Source organism: Sprattus sprattus (genome assembly GCF_963457725.1).
Source record: "Sprattus sprattus genome assembly, chromosome: 5".
Classification (NCBI taxonomy): domain Eukaryota; kingdom Metazoa; phylum Chordata; class Actinopteri; order Clupeiformes; family Clupeidae; genus Sprattus; species Sprattus sprattus.
The window spans coordinates 41126970-41148594 of NC_137924.1; the positions used below are offsets into that span (position 1 = coordinate 41126970).

Below are 21625 nucleotides of genomic sequence, written 5' to 3' on the forward strand. Positions count from 1 at the left end.
TGGATTCGGGAGATTGCGACAGCACACGTTTCTAAAATTGCGTCTCCTAATAAGGAGCTGGCAGGGCGTGTATGTATGCAAATCCACTTTCACGAGAACGCGCATCAATCTAAAAAGCTAATCGGAAGGAACCCAGCTGAGAAGACTTCGGCTGCTTATGAACACATTTTCAAGCGTGCGGGAATGCAGCGGAAGCGTTTCTCTTACGTTGTTTTTGCGAAGTCGTGTAAGAAACATTTCTGAAGAATTACAGAAAAAGGTCGAGAATGAGGCCCATTGATTTCTGAACTCTTCCTAAGTGTAAGCATTAGTATTGTGTAGTTTAAAAATGAATATGAGCTTGTTTTCTTTGCATTATTCGAGATCTGAAGACACTGCATCAATTTTGCTATTTTGACCAATTGTCATTTTTCTGCAAATAAATGATCTAAATGACAATGGGCCTCATTCTCGACCTTTTTCTGTAATTCTTCAGAAATGTTTCTTACACGACTTCGCAAAAACAACGTAAGAGAAACGCTTCCGCTGCATTCCCGCACGCTTGAAAATGTGTTCATAAGCAGCCGAAGTCTTCTCAGCTGGGTTCCTTCCGATTAGCTTCTTAGATTGATGCGCGTTCTCGTGAAAGTGGATTTGCATACATACACGCCCTGCCAGCTCCTTATTAGGAGACGCAATTTTAGAAACGTGTGCTGTCGCAATCTCCCGAATCCACCTCGAAACAGGTGTTCATTAATAAGGTGGAGATATTATATAACGTTGAACGTCCGAAGTCCGTAAAACACATTTAAGTAGTCACTTTTTTTTTTAAATCGAAAAATAGGCACCATAGGTGTGAAGACCGGTCCCAAGTAGGAGTATAAATTGTAGTCCGTCTTGTCGTTCGAAATGGCCACCATAGGGGTGAAGACTGGCCACCAGTAGTAGTATAAATAGCAATAAATTCATGCTGAAGGTCTTAGAGATTGAGCTTAGTGTTTATTTATTTATTCACTTACATTTGCAGTGTTCATGTCATTCACAACCAGTCATTAGCAGACGCGGCCTTTGTCCAAAGTGACGTACAAGGGAGAGAACAGTCAAGCTACGAGCCATATAGACCTAGTGTAACAATAAACACTACCTCGTATAATTATGACTATAAATGTGAAACGTAATTGTTAATGATACAAATATTCTCGTATTTATTATTATCATAATTATTTTAATCCGAAGGATGTCTGTAGAGTTGACGTGAACGCAATCACCAACGGGTTCTCAGAAATTCGCCCGTTAACCCTTTTACTGTAATACGGAGTTTTTTCAAAAGTCATTGCTCAACACGATTCCTGAAATAACCACAAGATGGCCCGTGGAATCGCATTTGAGAAGATTACGGCAGAGTTACGACTGCTATTTCGAGTTCTGAAAGTTGTCTGAAGTTCAGAAGAAAGCACAGAAGAAAAAAATAACGAGAATGCAAATGTTTTCATAAATGTTTCCGAAGTGGAGTTCCTTCTGAAATCCTTCGGAAAGTCTTCCCAACTGCTGTCGAGAATGAGGCCCAATATTTTTATTTGAAATTTGGTAGGAATGTTGCCAGTAGGTTATAGAATAAAACTAAAATGTACATTTTACTTTAACACATACCAATAAATATTAAAACCAGAGAAACTGATAATTTTGAAGTGGTCTCTTAATTTTTTCCGCGGCTGTATGTGCTCACTACAAGCTAAATACTGTATTGCCACTTCATGGAAAGCTATGGAGGCACCCTCTGTCAATTTTTGGTTCAAGACCCTGTCGAATACTCTGGCCATGGAAAAAATGACTTATGCTAAAAGGGGGAAGCTACAGATTTTCTGCAAAGTATGGGAACAATTTACAGACTTCTTGGAAAGTCAACATGATGTACAAGATGTATAGGCTGTATACTTTAACTTTCTGACAGTATTGTAAGAGGGTTTTTTTTTTTTTTTTTAATTATTATTATTATTTTTTTTTTCTATTTTTTGTCTTTCTTTCTCTTTCTTTAATGATGTTTTGTTTCTGTTGTTGTTGTTTTTTGTTGATGTCTTTTATCCAAAAAGTATTTTCCTTCTACTGTATGTTGCTAAGCATATGTATTTTCATGTATGTTGTTGTACAAGTTGGAAAATTTAATAAATAAAATTCTAAAAATAAATAAAATGTTACTGTATTTTCAGATGTTTCACAACACAACAATTGTCGATATTGTTCTTGAGCAAGAACAGGATGCGGTCTAGTTTTTTTGTCCTTTTTTATTTTACATTTTTCTTTCTTTTTTTGTTGACTGTATCATCAATATCCTATTGTTTGTTCTGTGTAAATCATCTACACATTTGGTTGTGTTTGCTCTGATGTAAAGGCTACAGCACTTTTGAAAAAAAAAAGAAATCTTTACTGTAAGTCGTAACTGTTTGTGAGTTGTTTTATATTTGAGTTAAAACATTATACAGTTACAATATTTTACAACAGGAGAAAGCGTACAGTAACACTGGAGATGAAAAGGCATAATACTCCTGATAAGGCCTTCATACTAGTGTTTAACCCATTTCATAGTAGTGTTTTCCATTGAGCACATCAGTGTTCAATCAATGCTTAGAATGTCTACTCAAATAATGGTCAGTGTTTGTTGTTTGAAAACAAAATGCCCTTTTGAGGTGACATAATAGTGTTTTGAAACCAAAGTGGCCTTTTGCAGGAGATATAAAGGGTTTTGCATTTTGTGTGAGTGGTTTTGGGATTTGTGTTTAGAGCTAAGAGAAACTGAGGCATGCTTTGAAAAAATGTGTTTTAGGAACAGAGAAATACTTAAGACCTTCTGCATTAGACTCTGATTTTCCTTGTGAACACACTGATGTCCATTACGCATCACGTTGTTGTCAAAACACTGTACACAAAGTTCTGTTGTTGCACACACTGCTCAAGTAAAATCTCAAAGCATCAACCTGCAAGACACAAATAGTCAAATCTCTAAACCTTCAGGTCTTTTGACCAATTTGCGGTGAGGACTGCACCATAAAAGTGTCTTGAGCCTCTGTTTTGTTTGGTAAACTATTGAAAACTTTGAAAAGATCGACAACCAGAGAAGGAGAGGGGTAAGAGTTAGAGGAGGAGGAAGAGGAGGACAAGAAGGAGGAGGAGTAGGAGGTTGAGGAGTAGGAAGACAGAGAGAAGGAAGAGGAGGACAAGGAGGAGGAAGAGAATGAGGACAAGGTGAAGAAGGAGGAGAAAGAAGAAGGACAATGGTCATCTCTAATGAGATTTGGGCCGCTGTGGTAGACCATGTTTTCATGGTTTTTCATTAGAACCTTCAGGATGGAGAACAAGTACGAAATCTGTTTGCCTTGTGTACTGTAATACTGCATATCAATAGAATATAGTGTGCTCACAGTATTTGTATTTTGCAGGACTGAAAGAGAACCACACTGTGGAGGAAGAAAACAAACTTTCAATATATAATATATATATATATATAAAGGGTTTTTAATTTTTTGTTAGTTGTTTTGGGATATGTGTTTAGAGTTTTGAGAAAACGAGGCATGCTTTCAAAAATGTGTGTAAGCAATTGAGAAAAACTGTAAGCATTTTGTATACAATATTATGTCAATACAATCTAGTGTTTGGTTGAACAGGAGACTGAAATTGTAAATATGGTTTGTGAGAACAACGGTATTGCTGTTTTATGTTTGACTATGAAAAATGTAGGCCTACACTGATACATTTTACAAAAGGAGAAATGGCTCAATGAGTCATTGTCATTCATATGGTGTGTTTCGATGATCGTGCTTTCAATTTTGCAATTCTGTTTGCTGTAAATGCTTGGTAGTGTGCAGCAAATGCTTAGTTGTGTGTACTAAATGAATGTATGTGTGTGTGTTTTGAAAATATGGCTGTGTGTACCAAATGAAAACACGAGTTCCATTTTGTGAACAGTTAAGAGATTTGATAGCAAAGAGTCATCTTGCAAAGGGAGTGTCAGGTTTAGCATTGTGTGTGTGAGGTTTTCAGTTTTCTGTGTGCAGTTTTGAGAAAGCCGTTATTGTTTTGAAAAACGGGTTTTAGCAACAGTGAAAAACTGTAATAATATACATTTAGATAGACATAGTAATTCTAAGTGGTGGGAGTCAAGAAAGGATCACAGAAAGGAAACAACTGCAGGCGATTGAGAAAGGTCTAGTGCCGGTGTCGGTTCCTGTCTATGGTCATTTCACTCTCCCACTCCCACCTCTCTCTCCCACTCATTTTCTGTTGTGTGTGTATAAAGGATTCTGAGTGTGTGTGTGGGTCGTGAATGTACACGATGTATAATGTACAGTGGCGGTCCGTGCATTTCACGACTGGGCCTTCAGCGATGTCCTACACGATGTTAAACTGAGTGAATCCACCTCCTAATACCATCATTATGACGCCATGGCTCTCGAACCATTATATTTATACAGAAAGGCAGTATAAGTGTAGCCTGGGTGCCATCCGTTTGTACGCGTTCCACTGATTGCTGCCTTCTCGCTGAACAAACGGTCTGGGATCGCTCCACCCGCTTTGGTTTGGTTATGACGTCACGTAATGAGATGAGCTTTGAACATTTACAAACAGAAATTCGAAGTGATTTTTGAATGATCTAAACGGCATTAAATGAACTAACACGAAATATCTACTCACATAGAAATAATGTCCAAAGTTCAAGAGAACTTGATGCTCAAAATAAGTTCTAAAACAGCTTCAAGACGCTTCATCTGGGAATTGAACTAGCATCCTTCTCATTTAAACACAACCTCTCCCTGTAGCCTACCACATTCACCCCATGTAGCCTAAACATTAACAGTATTGTTGATCTACCCCACGACATTAATGACAACAAAAGCAAATGACATTAATTTACTTTCAGTTAATTTAACTAATCTGGAGAGGCACTGAGATGTAGCCCTTCGTTTATTAACAAGCATCAGCCTGCCCCTGACAGGACCATGTCTTAACTGTCTAGATAGATAGATAGATGGATACTTTATTGATCCCGAGGGAAATTAAGGTCATCCAAATAGCTTACACTTACAAACAAACATGAATAACAATAAATACAAAAATCACAATAAATACAAAAACGATACACATAGGGGGAACATGTACACATGGGGGTGGGGTGTTTACACATAACATATACATATAACAATGTGCTTAACATGTGACAGGGCTGTAAGTGATGGAAAGTAGTAGTGCAAAAGTGTTCCTGTGCCTGTGTGGATAGTGCAAAGAGTCCTGTGCTTGTGTGTGTGGGGATAGTGTACAGTGATATAAATACTTAAATAAAGGAAAAAGGATGGGCAGTGGGATGGAATAAGGAATAAAGGCGCTCACATGCTTGTCCGATCGTGCTCTCCAATCTCACGAGGCACGCCCTTAAACGCCCTCCTTGAAGTGGGACCACACCTTTGAGCACCTCGGAGAGCCATCCGATTCGGATGGCCTCTGGAGCACCGCTTGAATTTTCTCACTATCCGATCCGAGCTGTCCGACACCCCTGGCTAAAAAGACGTTTCCTGTTTCGTTCCCTATATGACAGCACCTCCGTTTTTAAAAAATCGCTGAGAGATCGCTGGGAACCTGGGGCTAGAGGTCCAGGAGTGCATTAGGAGTTGGAGGAAGATCAGGGACAAGTTTGTAAAAATGAAAAAAAAAACTATGAAGGGCACCAGCGGCGATGCAGGAGGAAAACCGACATCTCCCTTCTTCCTGGCTCCATCGTGGCTCTCGCCGCATATAAAGCATAGGGAGACGTAGTCTAATTACAGCAATAATAAAAACATTTCTTGGTTTTCGAACAGCCTCTTTGTGTTTGAGTTAGCAGAGCATGCAGTGTAAATGATTAAATTGTAAAGAACCTGAATTGTAGACGTAAAAAAGCAGAACTGTTTGTGTGGTATAATAATAGAAAATATTTGACAATAACCGCGAGCTTGGTCATTGTCGTTAGTAATTCATTTCACAACAACAGCAGATCATTAACTAAAAATACACGGGATAAAAACAAACGATTTCTTATTTTTTAGTTTGTTGTTGATGATGTAATGGCCTTGTAACATCATAATAAAGCGTTGGTAATCTCCACAGCCCCTCGTAGAACCATGCAGGTAGAGGTGAGTCGTACAATCATCAGATTAGAAAGGGCGTGTCTCTCGTGAAGTCGTACGAGGTGAATTGGATAACCATGCAAATGCCTTAAGGTGTGAGGAGAAGAGGAGGGCAGACTGAGGTAGACTCATGCAGAGAAGTCCATCTCCCTCCCCCTCCCCTTCTGTGTGGCGTTATAGAGCTGAATGGCCCTGGGGACAAAGGACTTCCTCAGCCTGTCTGATGAGCATGACAGTGACAGGAGTCTGCCACTGAAGATGCTCCTCTGACCATTAAAAGTGTTGTACAGAGGGTGGTGGTCATTGTCCATGATTGTTAGCAGCCTGCTCAGGGTCCTACTCTCCGCCACTGTTGTAATGCAGTCCAGATCGGTGCCAACAACAGCTCCTGCCTTTCTCACCAGCCTGTCAAGTCGCCCAGCATCCCTCTTCTTTGTGCTGCCTCCCCAGCACACCACAGCATAGAAAAGGACGCTGGCAACAACAGACTGATAAAACATACGCAGGAGTTTGTTGCAGACATTGAAGGACCTCAGCCTCCTCAAGAAGTAGAGTCGGCTTTGGCCCTTCTTGTAGATGGCATCTATGTTAGCTGACCAGTCCAGTTTATTGTCCAGGTGAACACCTAAGTACTTGTAGGTGCTGACCACCTCCACACTGACACCCTCTATGGAGATTGGTAGCAGAGGAGGCTGAGACCTCCTAAAGTCTACCACCATCTCCTTGGTCTTGGAGGTGTTCAGCTGCAGGTGGTTATTCCTACACCACTGCACAAAGTTGTCCACCAGGCTCCTGTACTCACCCTCCTGTCCATCCCTGATACATCCTACAACAGCAGAGTCATCAGAGAACTTCTGGATGTGGCACGACTCTGTGTTGTAAGTGAAGTCTGATGTGTACAGGGTGAACAGCACTGGTGAGAGTACAGTCCCCTGTGGAGCGCCGGTGCTGCACAACACAGTCTCAGATACGCAGTCTTTCAGCCTGACAAACTGCGGCCTCTCCGTCAGGTAGTCTGTGACCCAGGATACAAGGTGGGCGTTCACACCCATCTGCACGAGCTTGTCACTCAGACAGAGGGGCTGGATGGTGTTGAAGGCACTGGAGAAATCAAAGAACATGATTCTCACAGCACCCTTCCCCTTGTCCAGATGAGTGTGTGCTCTGTGCATAAGGTAGATGATGGCATCTTCCACGCCCACCTTCTCCTGGTAGGCAAACTGCAGCGGGTCGAGTGCATGGCGTACCTGGGGTCTGATGATGTGCAGTAGCAGTCTTTCCATGGTCTTGCAGATGTGAGATGTTAGGGCGACTGGCCTGTAGTCATTCAGCTCCCTGGGGTGTGGCTTCTTTGGAACAGGGATGAGGCAGGATGTTTTCCACAGAGCAGGGACCTTCCCCTGTTGGAGGCTCAGGTTGAAGAGATGCTGCAGAGGCTCACCCAGTTCCACAGCGCATGCCTTGAGAAGTCTTGGACAGACTCCATCCGGGCCAGCTGCCTTCCTGGGGCGCAGTCTCCTCAGCTCTCCTGTGACCTGTTTAGCCGTGATGGTAGGGGGGAGGGGGGGGACTCTGTGTAGTCACCTGGGGGAGGGGTGCTGCTGTTAAGAGTGGCAGAGCAGTTGGTGGGGGGGATGCAGGGATAGGTGTTAGACAGGCATTAACACCAGTAGCAGGGTTGTCAAACCTGTTGTAGAACTGGTTAAACTGGTTTGCCCTTACTGCATCCCCCTCAACAGTGCTGCTGCTCTTCTTGCAGCCTGTGATGGTTTTCATGCCATCCCACACCTCTCTCATGCTGTTCTCCTGCAGCTTCTGCTCCACCTTCCTCCTGTATGAGTCCTTTGCCTCTTTCAGCGTGATCTTCAGCTCACCCTGTACGCGCTTCAGCTCTGCCTGGTCTCCCTCTTTGAAAGCCCTCTTTTTTTTGTTGAGGAGGTGTTTTACATTAGAGGTAATCCAGGGCTTGTTGTTGGGGAAGCAGCGCACTGTTTTAGTGGGAGCGACAATGTCCATACAGAAGTTCAGGTAGTTAGTAGTGCAGTGTGTGGCCCCTTCAATGTCCTCCCCAAAAGAGTCCTGAAGCACACTCCAGTCAGTTGAGTCAAAGCAGTCCCTGAGGGCATCCTCTGCCTCAGGAGACCACTTCCTGAAGGAGCGCGTGGTGGTTGCTTGTCTGCGCACTTTTGGTGTGTATTTGGGTTGTAAGAAAACCAGGTTGTGATCTGATTTCCCCACGGGGGGTAGTGGTGTGGCTTTGTATGCGTCCCGCACATTAGCATACATCAGATCAATTGTCCTGTTCTGCCTTGTAGGGCAAGTCACAAACATTTGATGAAAAGCAGGCAGAGTTGAGTCCAAAGTTACGTGATTGAAATCCCCCGAGATCGCAATGAAAGCCTTGGGGTGTTTTGTTTGCAGCCCAGCGATAACGGAGTAGAGTGTGTCACACGCGATTTCGACCGTAGCTCGTGGAGAGATGTAAACACACACAACAATGGCGTGTGAGAATTCCCTGGGCATGTAATACGGACGGAGGCTTACGGCTAACAGTTCGATGTCCGGGCAACAGATGGTTTCCTTTACAGTCACATGCCCTGGGTTGCACCACCTAATGTTAACATAAAGTGCAAGCCCTCCACCTTTCCGTTTGCCACTCAGCTTAAGGTCTCTGTCCGCTCTCACCGTAGTAAAGCCGGGTAGCTCCACGTTGTGGTCCGGGATGTTGCCGTTCAGCCAGGTTTCCGTGAGGCACAGTAAGCTGCACTCCCTGTACAACTTCACGTTCACCACCAAGGCTGCCAGCTCGTCTACCTTGTTGGCCAGCGAGTTTACATTCCCCATCACACACAAAGGAATAGCCGGTTTGAACCTCCACCGCTTCTGCAGGCGCTTAGCCTTCACCAACGCACCAGCTCTGGTCCCACGGTAGCATCTCACCAGCTCCTCCGGTATGGGGTAAACAATGCCGGCATGATTTCTTGACCGTAGTGCGATCAGCTGATCCCTCGCGTAAACAATGTTCTGACTGCCCTGATGCAGTCGATTCGTAGTAGTATCCATAGGATATAAAGGTAACTACACAGTACTTCAGAAAGCAAAGTGCAAACAAGGTAAAAAACACTTAAAAACGCTAAATAGACACGAAAACAACGGAGCTACGTGGAAATGCTGCCACTTGCGTCGGCGCCGGAAGCTATCTAGGTAGCTATCGTAAGGGTGTTAATTACAGGCATGCGTGTGTTATGGCAAACGTTCACGCTGTCATGTCAATCCATTAATAAACTTATGAATATATGTGCTTATCGATTGGAACTTCGTAAATGGACTTTTTGTGTAGTCGTGCGTTCATTTCATAATCATCAGCTTTAAGTGCTTCGTTTTGTTCGTGTTTTAGCTCTGAAATACCTTCTAAATAATCGAGAACAGACGAAATCGGTCATGTTTATTATGATGAGAAGCCTTCCTGCTCATATACATATATAGGCTACATATGAGGCTTCAATCTTCTGAGAAACTGTATTGTGAGTGAGTTCTTTCGTTTGTCTTTCTTTTTAAATTACCAGTCACGCGAATTGACAGTCATAAAATGAAATGAGAACACATCATGAAGTGCACGAACAATAACTGAAACACTGTAGACTCATGAAATACCAATTTATTGCCATGTATCTTTTCGCCGAAACTCCCATTCTGACACATTGTGACAAAAAATGATCACCTCCCCAAGATTGCGGCCAGTTGACCCGCGAGCCAAGGAAGGGACCAATCAGCGCTCTCGGACATATTCTGCCCGAATATCGTCATAACCAAACCAAAGCCGGTGGAGCGATCCCAGACCGTTTGTTCAGCGAGAAGGCAGCAATCAGTGGAACGCGGACAAACGGATGGCACCCAGGCTAGTATAAGTGAGCATTGCATCACCTTAACATAGTCGAGTACAACAGACTTTATTAATATTTCCGGAGCATTTAAAATCAATACACCCGTATTAACAATACATTAAGAGTAGTACACTCTCAGTTATATGATCGCTTGGATATTACTATCACAACTTAAAAATAAAAGGCGATTTTCAGGGATTAGTCTACAAAGTTTTATTAAGTCCACCGAAAGCTTTAACAAGTTTGTCCACTAAACACCGCATTGTTCCACCTGCAAAGCAGTTTCATTAAACTTCCCATCCTCACGATATCCAGTTTTTCTTGAAAGTTCCGTCTTGAAAATGGCGTTGTAATTGTATCAAAAACTGGAATTTTCAAGTTGGTGTAAACTAGTTTATTTGAGTTGGTTAATGTAATTATATTTAGTCTTACCAATTGAAACAACTAGCATAATAAGCATTGAAACCGATGTACGTCGTTTTCGCATTAGCCAGCTAAACTGAGCACTGAAGCACTGCACCGGTCTGCCTCAGTATCCAATCAAAGGACGTTTACGTGTCACGTTCAACGCGAGGAAAGAAATCTTCCGGGCCTCCTAGAAGGCCCAGTGTCGCCCAACTCGAAATCTGATTGGTTGTCACAACTGTCTGTTTCAGTTCATTCAACTTAAATGAACTGAAACAGCCAGTTGTGATAACCAATCAGATGTACATGGGCCTTCAATGTGAATTCTGAAGGCCTCAGGGAAGATTTCTGTTCTCGGGGAAGATTTCGCGGAGCGTGGCAACACATGATAGCTGAAATATGATTGGATGAAAGCTGTAACATAAATTAACAACGCTGGAAGTTATGAAATGAAGATAATGGACATTGAATACATATTTATGAAAAGAAAATATTAAAATTAAATGTATTTTATTACATTTATTTTCTGATGATGTTTAGGCCAGCAGAGAAGGCCTTGAAGGCCCTGACGGACCACCACTGATAATGTAGTGTAATGTAAAAATGAAGGTATCTGACTTAAACCTCCCCTATGTGGCAGATAGAAACAGAAATAATTGATCAGTAGAATCCTGTTTTGCTGTACGTTAGTCCCATTATCTAGTTCACATGTAGACCTCATTATTTAATGACAGTGTAGAGTACAATTAAACCAGCACTTAACTTCTTTCACCTATGAGAGTAGTATATTTTCGGAATATATTCAATCAAATACAGAACTCTCCATTTGGGATGACAGTGAAATTTGATGAAAAACTATGACATTTTTGCCTTCTAGTGGTGGATGTGAATATTGGATGGAAGTCAAGTGAACTTTATTTGTGTAGCACATTTAAAAACAAAAGGAGTTGTACCAAAGAGCTTTACAGCTGATTTATATACATTGATCAATTGAACTAGATTCAAGAGATTAAAGAAATGAACAAATAAAACAAGTTAAAATGGATAAAAGAAGAAAGAATAAAAACAAAATAATATGAGGTATTAAACATAGAATACAAGAGCAGGATAACAACAGTGGTGGAGAGTAGGACCCTGAGCAGGCTGCTACCAATCATGGACAATGACCACCACCCACTGTACAACACTTTTAATGGTCAGAGGAGCATCTTCAGTGGCAGACTCCTGTCACTGTCATGCTCATCAGACAGGCTGAGGAAGTCCTTTGTCCCCAGGGCCATTCAGCTCTATAACGCCACACAGAAGGGGAGGGGGAGGGAGATGGACTTCTCTGCATGAGTCTACCTCAGTCTGCCCTCCTCTTCTCCTCACACCTCATTCCATCCCACTGCCCATCCTTTTTCCTTCCTTTTTCTACTTTTTTGACTGGCTACACTAGCCCCTTGGACTGCCTTTCCTTTATTTAAGTATTTATATCACTGTACACTATCCCCACACACACAAGCACAGGACTCTTTGCACTATCCACACATGCACAGGAACACTTTTGCACAACTTTCCACTACATACAGCCCTGTCACATGTAAAGCACATTGTTATATGTATATGTTATATGTAAACACCCCACCCCCATGTGTACATGTTCTCCCTATGTGTATTGTTTTTGTATTTATTGTGATTTTTGTATTTATTGTTATTCATGTTTGTTTGTAAGTGTAAGCTACTGGATGACCTTAATTTCCCTCGGGATCAATAAAGTATCCATCTATCTATCTCTCTATCTATCTATCTATCAGGATTAAAAGTGATGAGTAAAAGCAGTAAAAAAAACTATTAAGCATAATAAAATAGCAGCAAGTTAAAAGTCATTTTGTGCACAAAATTGGAGTGACAATAATCAGAGGTGATGAGTTTGTGCCGTCATCATGAAGATATGGACTAAAATAAGGATAGATTTTCTCCTTGAAAGAGACACCCCTGAAAGAGTAGAGTAGATTCCATCTGTCTGCATCATAAAAGGAGACCAAACCTGCCCCATAATCCACAAACACCCCCACCCTCTCTGGCTTCTCTTTAAGGGAGAGGAGAACATAAGGATCAGCTAGTGCCTTATACTGATTCCCATCTCTAAGCCATATTGTCCAGTATCCACTTTCAGGATTCCGGAGAATGTTTACCTTCCTCTTAATGGACTCTCTGGCTATTCCTAATGTCCATGCAGTCTTCCCACTGACCTCAACCTCATAGTAAAATCTACCAGAGGTGAACCCCTGCTTTCCAAGAGCATTAACAACAGGAGAAAAGCGCTTGGGGTTGTCAGGGAGATTCTGTGGTGAGCCACCATCCTTCACTTGTTTCCCATCAGCAGACAGGATGAGGTAGTCGTGAGCTGTATCAGGGTCCAGAGTCACATCCACTGCAAGAGAGTAAATCACATGTCAGTATAATTACAAGCAGTGACCACCGAAGGTCCAAGCAGGTTTGTGAGGCACCCAAACAGGCAAAAGGTTGGAGGACTTGACAGCTTCAAAAGCTTGAAGAAGACATTGGCACTTAAGGAAATGTGTGCAAATTGGGTAAAGTATAAGTACAATTAAAATGTTTTTGGCCTAATCAATTTTTGAGATATACCCATATGTAAGTATACCAACAAAGTGTAACAAAATGGGGTGTTTGTCCAAATAATTTAGTAGTGAATGTGAGTATCAAGGTTTGTTCATTTAAAAAATAAAAATCTGAACAAAGGAAGTTTAGCTTTTTTGCTTTTTACAGACAGTGGTAATAAGCACATTGCTATTATTCCAAAATTCTAATAAATGAAACGAAAAGGATTTTTGTTTGGCCATGGCAAGACATACCTGTGTACATCTGTGTCTGTTTTAAGGGGTCGTGCACAGGAATTTTGAAGGGAGTTGCTGTCAGCACCGCTGCCGCGCCCTCATCCCCTGGACGCATATTTTGCCTATAACATTTTAAAACTCTCACTAACCACCGCTGCCACGCCCCCATCCCCTGAACGCATATTTTGCCTATATCACTTGAAACTCTCACTAACCGTCGCCTCGGCCTGCCCCCTGGACGCTTATTCCGCGATTATTTTATCAAGGCATACATGAAGTTCTGCCGCCGTAATACTATTTAAAAAATACATATTTCCTTCGGAGGGGCAACTTCAGACGATGAGGGCAAATGGGCAGTTGCCCGAGGAACCTTAACCCCCTCCTGTGCACGCCCCTGTCTGTTATTATGTGCACTTACTGAACTCAACTCATCTACATTTCTTTTTTAATTGTCATTTGGAAGGTGAAGTATCCAGTAACACGTCAGTTAAGTATGAAATGTTAAGTATGAGAATTTGCATCCAGACATAACTCTACCATACAAATTCAACACCCAAAGCTATTAAGATGATGCTTGTGGTAACAGTGGTAAACAGCACATTGCTATTATTGCAAAATACTAACAAATTAAGCAACAAAAGGATGTGTTCATGGCATGGCAAGACATACCTGCATACTTTGTAATATCCATTCCTGTGTTAAAGAAGGGAAGACAATTCTTCAGATATGCCCCTCAGTTGTATACTTAGCCTAATGCTAGTAGGGCATTTGAAAATAAACATCTAAAGAAATTCTACTAACAACATTAATTCGACTATCCCTACAAGGGTGAAGTTGACTGATCTAAAAACATTCTTTACAGTGCCTAACATAACATCAAGTAACACAGTTAAGTATGAAATTATCTTTGCATTAAGACATAACTTGTGGTCAAAATTACTTACAGACAACTGGAGTGGTACTGCAGATTTATTAACGATATCGGGAGCATTGTTACAAGCAATCCATGTTCATGAAATGTCCCACAACAATGCCCACAGTTCTCTGGTCAAACCCATCTCTTATACCTAAAACCCCTCCCTCGTACTCTTACACTGTTGCCACCTCGTCCTCCACTATAGATAAGAATATTTACCTAGGATCCCCTTACCCCAAGCATTGAGTAACTCTCTTAGCTCATCAAACCTTACCCAACAGGTCAGACAGAATACATGGCCACACTAAGTTACCAATTCAATTTATGTTATCCTATGGAATCCTATACTAACCTACATAATTAAATGTGAAACATATATTTTTTATCCCACATTCCCCCCTTGTGGTACTATAGTACCACACCTAGAGAAACTATATGTATCATCATTACATTTGATTACTGGCCTTAAACACACATAATAGCAAAACATGGTTACAAATTACTTCCTCCAAGTTATCTAATTATTGAAATGTAACTCCATATTATACATACAAATAAAAGAAATAACAATTACTCATGGAAAATAAAATAACAACATGAAATTCCAATTGCCTATCTATCATTTAAACCAGGTTTTTTCAAAATAGGGTCAGACTCATTGTACACTTCTGTTACTACCATATTTCCTCTCTCATTATTTGGAACTTCTTCGAATGAAAAAACATCTTCATACATTTCAGTTGGCATGGGACTACCCTGAAACATATAATCACTTCTGTTAGGTTTCCCAAATACATTGATCATACCAAATGTTTCACCACATAGAGTAAGGCAAAGATGCATACGAATCACTAACTACCTTCTATCAGACAAGTTTAGTCTCAGGTAACATCGTGACCCCCTCTCTTATCAGGTCGTAAACATTCCTAAAGTTAAAGGGTTTCCCAGACTCCAGTTTAATCTTGTTTTGGCATGGAAGGCTAAAACACAGACTTTATTCGTTCCACACATCAACAAAACCAAAACCAACATCTTGTGTTTTCTCAGTTATTCAAAAACTCAAAAATAAATCCTAATCTAGTCTTCGACAGCAGAGCTGACTTGGGTCGTTTTAGACCCTCCTCAGGTAACTGTCCAAATAAAATGAAAACAAAAACAACAAACTTGTAACGGTTTTCTAGCTAAACTGAGAAAAATACTTTGATGTGGTGCTAGTGATACCTATGAATCTACCCTGACGCCTATATTCTTTAGCCTCCTGAAGATTGTTTACCAATCCTTTCTTATTACCAATCCAATTCAGTTGATGTATTGTTCCAGATTTTTCACCACTCTGCAGTGTGAGAGATGTACCCAAGTGTCTCTTTCCTTTATCCTCACAGTCGTAGATGTAGATAACAGTACTTCAAATGGTCCTCTCCATCACTGTGATTCCAATTCGTCCTCCTTAAATCTTTGATCAGAACCCAGGCTCCTGGCTCAACTGGGTGTGTCCTTTGGAAACTTTGTGGAAAGGCCGACGCCACCTATTGAGACACACAAGACAGAGCAGCAATCAGTCCTCGCATGTAACTAGTCATTTTTTATTTACATCCTCTAAGTTAGGTGGATTAGTAAACCCTGGAGCCGTCAGAGGACGTCCAGTCAAAATTTCAAAAGGACTAAGCCCTGTTGATCTTGAATGAACGGCCTCTGAGGTAGAGAGCTAAAGGAAGTGCAGTCACCCAATCCATCGCTATTGACACTGTAATTTTAGTCAGTTTTGCTTTCAACATTGAATTAGTTATCTCCATAGCACCTGTACTCTGTGGATGTTATGCACAATGGGTTCTGAAGTCCATTTGCAATTTCTCAGACAGCATTTTACTGATTCTGTTGACACAATGTGCTCCATTATCTGAGGTTAGTTTCTTTGGAACTCCCCATCTAGGCACAACATCTCTCATTTAAGCCTTAGCCACTGATATGGCATTTGCATGCTTGACTGGATAACATTCAGGCCATTTTGAAAACATATCCACTATAACCAAACAATATTCATATCTTCTGCATTTGTTCAATTGGATGAAATCCATCATAATTCTGTTCAAATGGATTTTTCAGGTGATGGATGATGCCCTTCCTTATACTCTCATTGTAACAATACATGGCTGCTACTGTAGTGAATCCTGGTGCAAAATAAATTTTGTATGCTACAAACATAGCATTATACATACTGTAATCCCATACCTCCCATAAATAGGGTGACCATAACCCCATATTCAAATGTTTTTCTTATACCCCCCTTTGCACACTAAAAATCAAAGTGTGCACAAAGCAACAGGGCTAATAACATGTATGAAGTTACCATGTGGCCATCATAGCACATTCATATTTTATCATGCCCGCAGTTTATCCCCTTTTTTTTTTCAATGGTCTTATCCAATAAACTAGTTTCATCACATATTACAGATTTGCCTTTTGCCAAATTCCATGCTCACACCAAGGTTATCATTTCAGCTGCTTGAGCAGAAAAACTTCCTGTGAGGGGTGAGTTTATCATTTCAAAAGGATTCCCTACAAACACCTCTTCCCCCCTCTCCGGACTCCAGTTTCATAGATGATCCATTAACACACAAGATTAAATCAGGGTTAGAGACAGGTGTTTCAGAAATGTCAGGTAAATCACTATTCTCGGCTATCGACAGCAGAGACACTGGATTAAGTGTTGTGAAACATGTAAGTGTTACACGAGAAAGGGTTAATAACACATGCTGATAAGTTAAGAGACGCGCCGGTGTAAGATGTGCTGTTTTTTTTTTCTTGTAAAAGCAATGAATGTACTTCATGTGGGACATTCACAGTTAGTGAATGCAACAATACTATATCTGCACTACCTAACACTGCACTGGCAGCCGCTGCAACTGCTTTTAAACAAGAAATCATTCTTCTAGCAAATTCTTCTAATTGTTTAAATAAGTATACCACATGTCTATGCTGCCCCCCATATTGTTTACAGAACACCCCCTGCATGTAACCTAATTTCTCACACACAAACAAATTAAATGGCTGGTCATAATCCTAACGCCTATCTTAAATCAACACAAACTTTATCAGAGTTGTCAGTCCAAGTCAATTAGTCAGTCAAGGTTTTACAATTATTTGCACATGCTTGGAGAGGCTGTGTCCTCTCTGTCTAAGTTAATATCCAAGCACAAAATGTCTCAGAGTTGCTCTTTCCTCAGCAGACAAAGTTAAAGTCTCTTGCTGTTGTAAATAGGAAGGTTCAGGCTTTACAAAAATATGTCTTTGTACAATTAAGGAGCTCCATTTTTGAAAAAAGTATGCCTCCAGAGAGGATGAATAAAACAATCCAGGGGTATGTTGAATGGACACCCAATTATCAGCATGTACACATGCTTTAACCAAAAGTCCACAATCACACTATCCCCTTTTTTTCTTTCTAAAGGCACATGGGGAGAAAAAGTTGAGTTTGCAAACAAAAAAAAAAACACCAGGTCTCAGGTCTACTCCAGCTGCAGTGTAGCGTTTGGTCATAATAATGCTAGCTTATGTCAATTTTCTTTAACGATATGATTGACTTGGTACCATTTCTCCGGATTTGTGATATCTGAGAAAGAATTTGTCACCCATTGCAAACACTCTGGAAGTTCCTTATCTCCCTGGACCAAGACTGGTGACTTTAAAACTCCACTTCAAGTTGGGCAAGTTATCTGATAATACAAACAAAAGAGACCCCTCTAAACCAACCCCAGTATGTGTGAGTGAAATAGTAAGCTGTAGCTTACACATTAGGTCTCGGCCCAGTACATTTTCAGGGCAAACACTGCTGAGGATGAACTGGTGTTGTAATGCATTGTTTTTCTATTGTAGTAATATTGGAGTAAAAACTGACTTTGCTATCCGCTGACCTGATGCTTCCATAACATTCACTATTCTGGTACTTTTCATACACTTTCCACTATCCTTCTTTCCTAACATACTAATATCTGTCCCTGTATCAATCAAAAAAGAAAAAATATGTACATTCAAAGAGAGAGAGAGTTTAGGCTGGGCTGCAGCATTCAGACAATTCAATCAGTAAATCAGAAGTGTCAACAAAAGGTCCTAGTGCCCCAAGGGCTGACTGTTGTCCTCTTCTCACTCCCTGTCCTTCCCTTCCCCCCTTGCCTCCACCTGTTTGCCCCCTTGTTTGAAAGTGCTTGAAATTCATCTGGCTTCTTTTGGTCACTCTTCTCACGAATTTCAGCATATTATAACAGTTCATTGGGAGGTGCAGTACTCCAAGTAACAAGATGAGTCTTAACACAGTCCATGAGCTCTTTTTTTTTTTTTTTTTTTTTTCCTAGGATGAAATATTGTCTTATCAATGCTCCTCCTGTGCTGCATTTGTAGTCCCTTCTCCATGTCTATTCCCTGCCTGTGCCACTCTTCCCAAGAATTCTCTAGCTGTTTGTTTTAAACCTTGAGATGGCTATTTTAGTCCAATCTTCAGTGGCTGTATAACAAGTTCACAGTTCAGTAAACAAATCAGCCAATACTTGTTGCAATCCACTCCTGCCCCCCTTTTCTTCCTTCCCAGTCGCCTACTGTGAAACTGTGTTGGTCTGGGGACAGTGGCCTGTGCAACAGCAGCTGGTTGTGTAAGCTATGGGGGTGGCTGTGGCACAGACAGCTGGAGGAACTGAGTCTGAAATAATTTCGGGAATACCTGAGGCTGAAGTGACTGAGGCAAAGGTGGCTGGGGTCTTAACAGGGAGTGTGGCTGTTGGTTCTGGTTCATTCTTCTGCACAAACATTTCTGCTGTCATGTCTGTAGTCCTCTGGGCAGCCATTTCCCCTCTCTCTTCTGTAAAAACCTTTCTTTCCCTCTGCTCTCTAGCTTGCTTTCTTTTCTCTTGTCTATCCATTGCTTCCTTCTCCCATTTCCCATACACTTCCACTTTCCATCATAGCCCTACCTTATTTTTACTTTCCTACACTTACTTTTCATTCTTTCCCTCTAAAGGAAATTTCCCTTCCCTAGTAAGTTCTCATCTACACATTCAGGTCCATATTTTTTATACATGTCCCTCAAACATCTGGTCTTTCTACTTCTCTAGGTGTGTTAATAGTTTTACTCATATTATTCCCCATATTTGCAGTGTCCCAGTGATATTTTTTTTCCCCAATTACCTCACGCCTAAATCAGAGTAAAGCAAAACAAAGTGTGACAAATTCCTTATCAAATACCCCACATTTCCTACCAGTCTATTTGGCAGGAAATATATGCATATCTTCCACCTCTCTTTAGGCAGGATTACCGTCTGCTAATATCCCAAGCAGGCTTCCGCTTCTACCTCTATCTAGGTAGGATTTCCTCGTCTACCAAACCCCTTGGTAGGATTTCCTCGTCTACCAAACCCCTTGGTAGGATTTCCTCGTCTACCAAACCCCTTGGTAGGATTACCAGTGCACACAACAACCCTATTTTACTAGCATTTGTTAAAGTAAAATTAGGGACTCACCACAGTTGTCTGTGACCACCAAGCTGGTGATACCGTATCCAGGTCACAGGAGGAATTCCTCTGGCCAGGCTGGGTGCCGCTGGAGCATGTCTTTGTTGCTATCGACGGCCTTCTCCCAAGATCAGAAATAGATCTCCCTTCATCTGTGTCGGGTCCTGCGCCTTTGGTCTTCCTCGCTGTTCCTTGGAGATAGGTATCCCACTTCTGACACCATTTATGTGGTCAAAATTACTTACAGACAACTGGAGTGGTACTGCAGATTTATTAACGATATCGGGAGCATTGTTACAAGCAATCCATGTTCATGAAATGTCCCACAACAATGCCCACAGTTCTCTGGTCAAACCCATCTCTTATACCTAAAACCCCTCCCTCGTACTCTTACACTGTGGCCACCTCGTCCTCCACTATAGATAAGAATATTTACCTAGGATCCCCTTACCCCAAGCATTGAGTAACTCTCTTAGCTCATCAAACCTTACCCAACAGGTCAGACAGAATACATGGCCACACTAAGTTACCAATTCAATTTATGTTATCCTATGGAATCCTATACTAACCTACATAATTAAATGTGAAACATATATTTTTTATCCCACAAACTCTACCATACAAGTTTACTTCCAAAGTCGATTCAACCAGATCTGGACACTCACTCAGGTTACACAGTCTCTTCTGCAGTTTATCCTTCTCGGCAGCCATGGTGTGGAATTTGTCCTGCAACTGGGATTTCTCTTTATTCAGGTTGCTGTAACTGGACTGTAACTGGGATTTCTCTCTATTCAGGTTGTTGTAACTGGTCTGTAGCTGGGATTTCTCTTTATTCAGGTTGTTATAACTGGTCTGTAACTGGGATTTCTCTTTATTCAGGTTACCATTACTGGTTTCAAACTGGGATTTCTCTCTATTCAGGTTGTTATAACTGGTCTGTAATTGGGATTTCTCTCTATTCAGGTTGTTGTAACTGGTCTGTAACTGGGATTTCTCTTTATTCAGGTTGTTATAACTGGTCTGTAACTGGGATTTCTCTCTGTTCAGGTTGTTGTAATTGGTCTGTAACTGGGATTTCTCTTTAGTCAGGTTGTTGTAACTGGTCTGAAACTGGGAATTCTCTTCAGTTAGGTTGTTGTATCCTGTTTGCAGTTGTGATTTTTCCCTGAGGAGGTTATTGTAAGTGTTCTGTAAACTTGATTGCTCTGTCGTACAACGGACATTACTGGTTTGTAATCCTGATTTCTCTCTATTTAGGTGATCATAGCTGCCCTGCAACTGGAGTTTCTCTCTGCTGAGATTGCTGTAACTGGTCTGCAGTTGGGATTTCTCTGCTTTGAGGTTATTGTGAGTAATCTGTAGCTGCTGGTGTTCTATGGTCATGTTGTCGTAACCTGACTGCATCTGTAGTTTCTCTTTGTAGCTGGATGGTAACTGTTTGTTCTCCATCATTTTGAAACTGAGAAGAACGATGGCAGAAAGCAGGAGAGCACACAGCAGACCAAGACACACAGCAGTCTTCTTCCAGGGTCCTAAAGATGGGAAATACAGCAAATAAATAACAGGTAGGATTATACTTCATAATGGGAGTTTGAGACTCCATCTCATTACACAGTATTTAAACATTTAAAACATGGTTTCTGTTATCACAAACAAGAAAATAATTGCATAGGTTCAGTCTTTGCATTGACATTACATTGAATGTACATTGAATTACAACAAATAAAGTATTTTAGAATAGATGTTCAAAACAGAGTTGCTTTCTGTAATCAAAAGCAGAAAATAATTGCATGGGTTCATATTGTTTAGACATGATGATATTACCTGGCTAAGCTAATTTTCTTTCTCCCAAGTTCTGCATTTATACACATTTCTCAATCAATTCTTCAACGTCTGAACACTATGTGATAGGAACTACATCTACTGCAAAATTCCCAAATTATTGTGGTTA

The 21625-nt window shown here is 41.1% G+C and overlaps 1 protein-coding gene across 1 annotated transcript; it reads right to left on the bottom strand.

The window, feature by feature from the left end:
• Positions 1-12285: 12285 nt before the first annotated feature.
• LOC308366206 (uncharacterized protein) lies at positions 12286-21126 on the bottom strand (the record flags this gene model as incomplete). The annotated part of the gene is made up of 3 exons (XM_080839841.1): positions 12286-12836; positions 13930-13953; positions 20340-21126. The coding sequence occupies 3 exons, from the start codon at positions 21124-21126 to the stop codon at positions 12286-12288; spliced, it is 1362 nt and encodes a 453-aa protein (XP_080695967.1).
• Between the last annotated feature and the right edge of the window lie 499 nt (positions 21127-21625).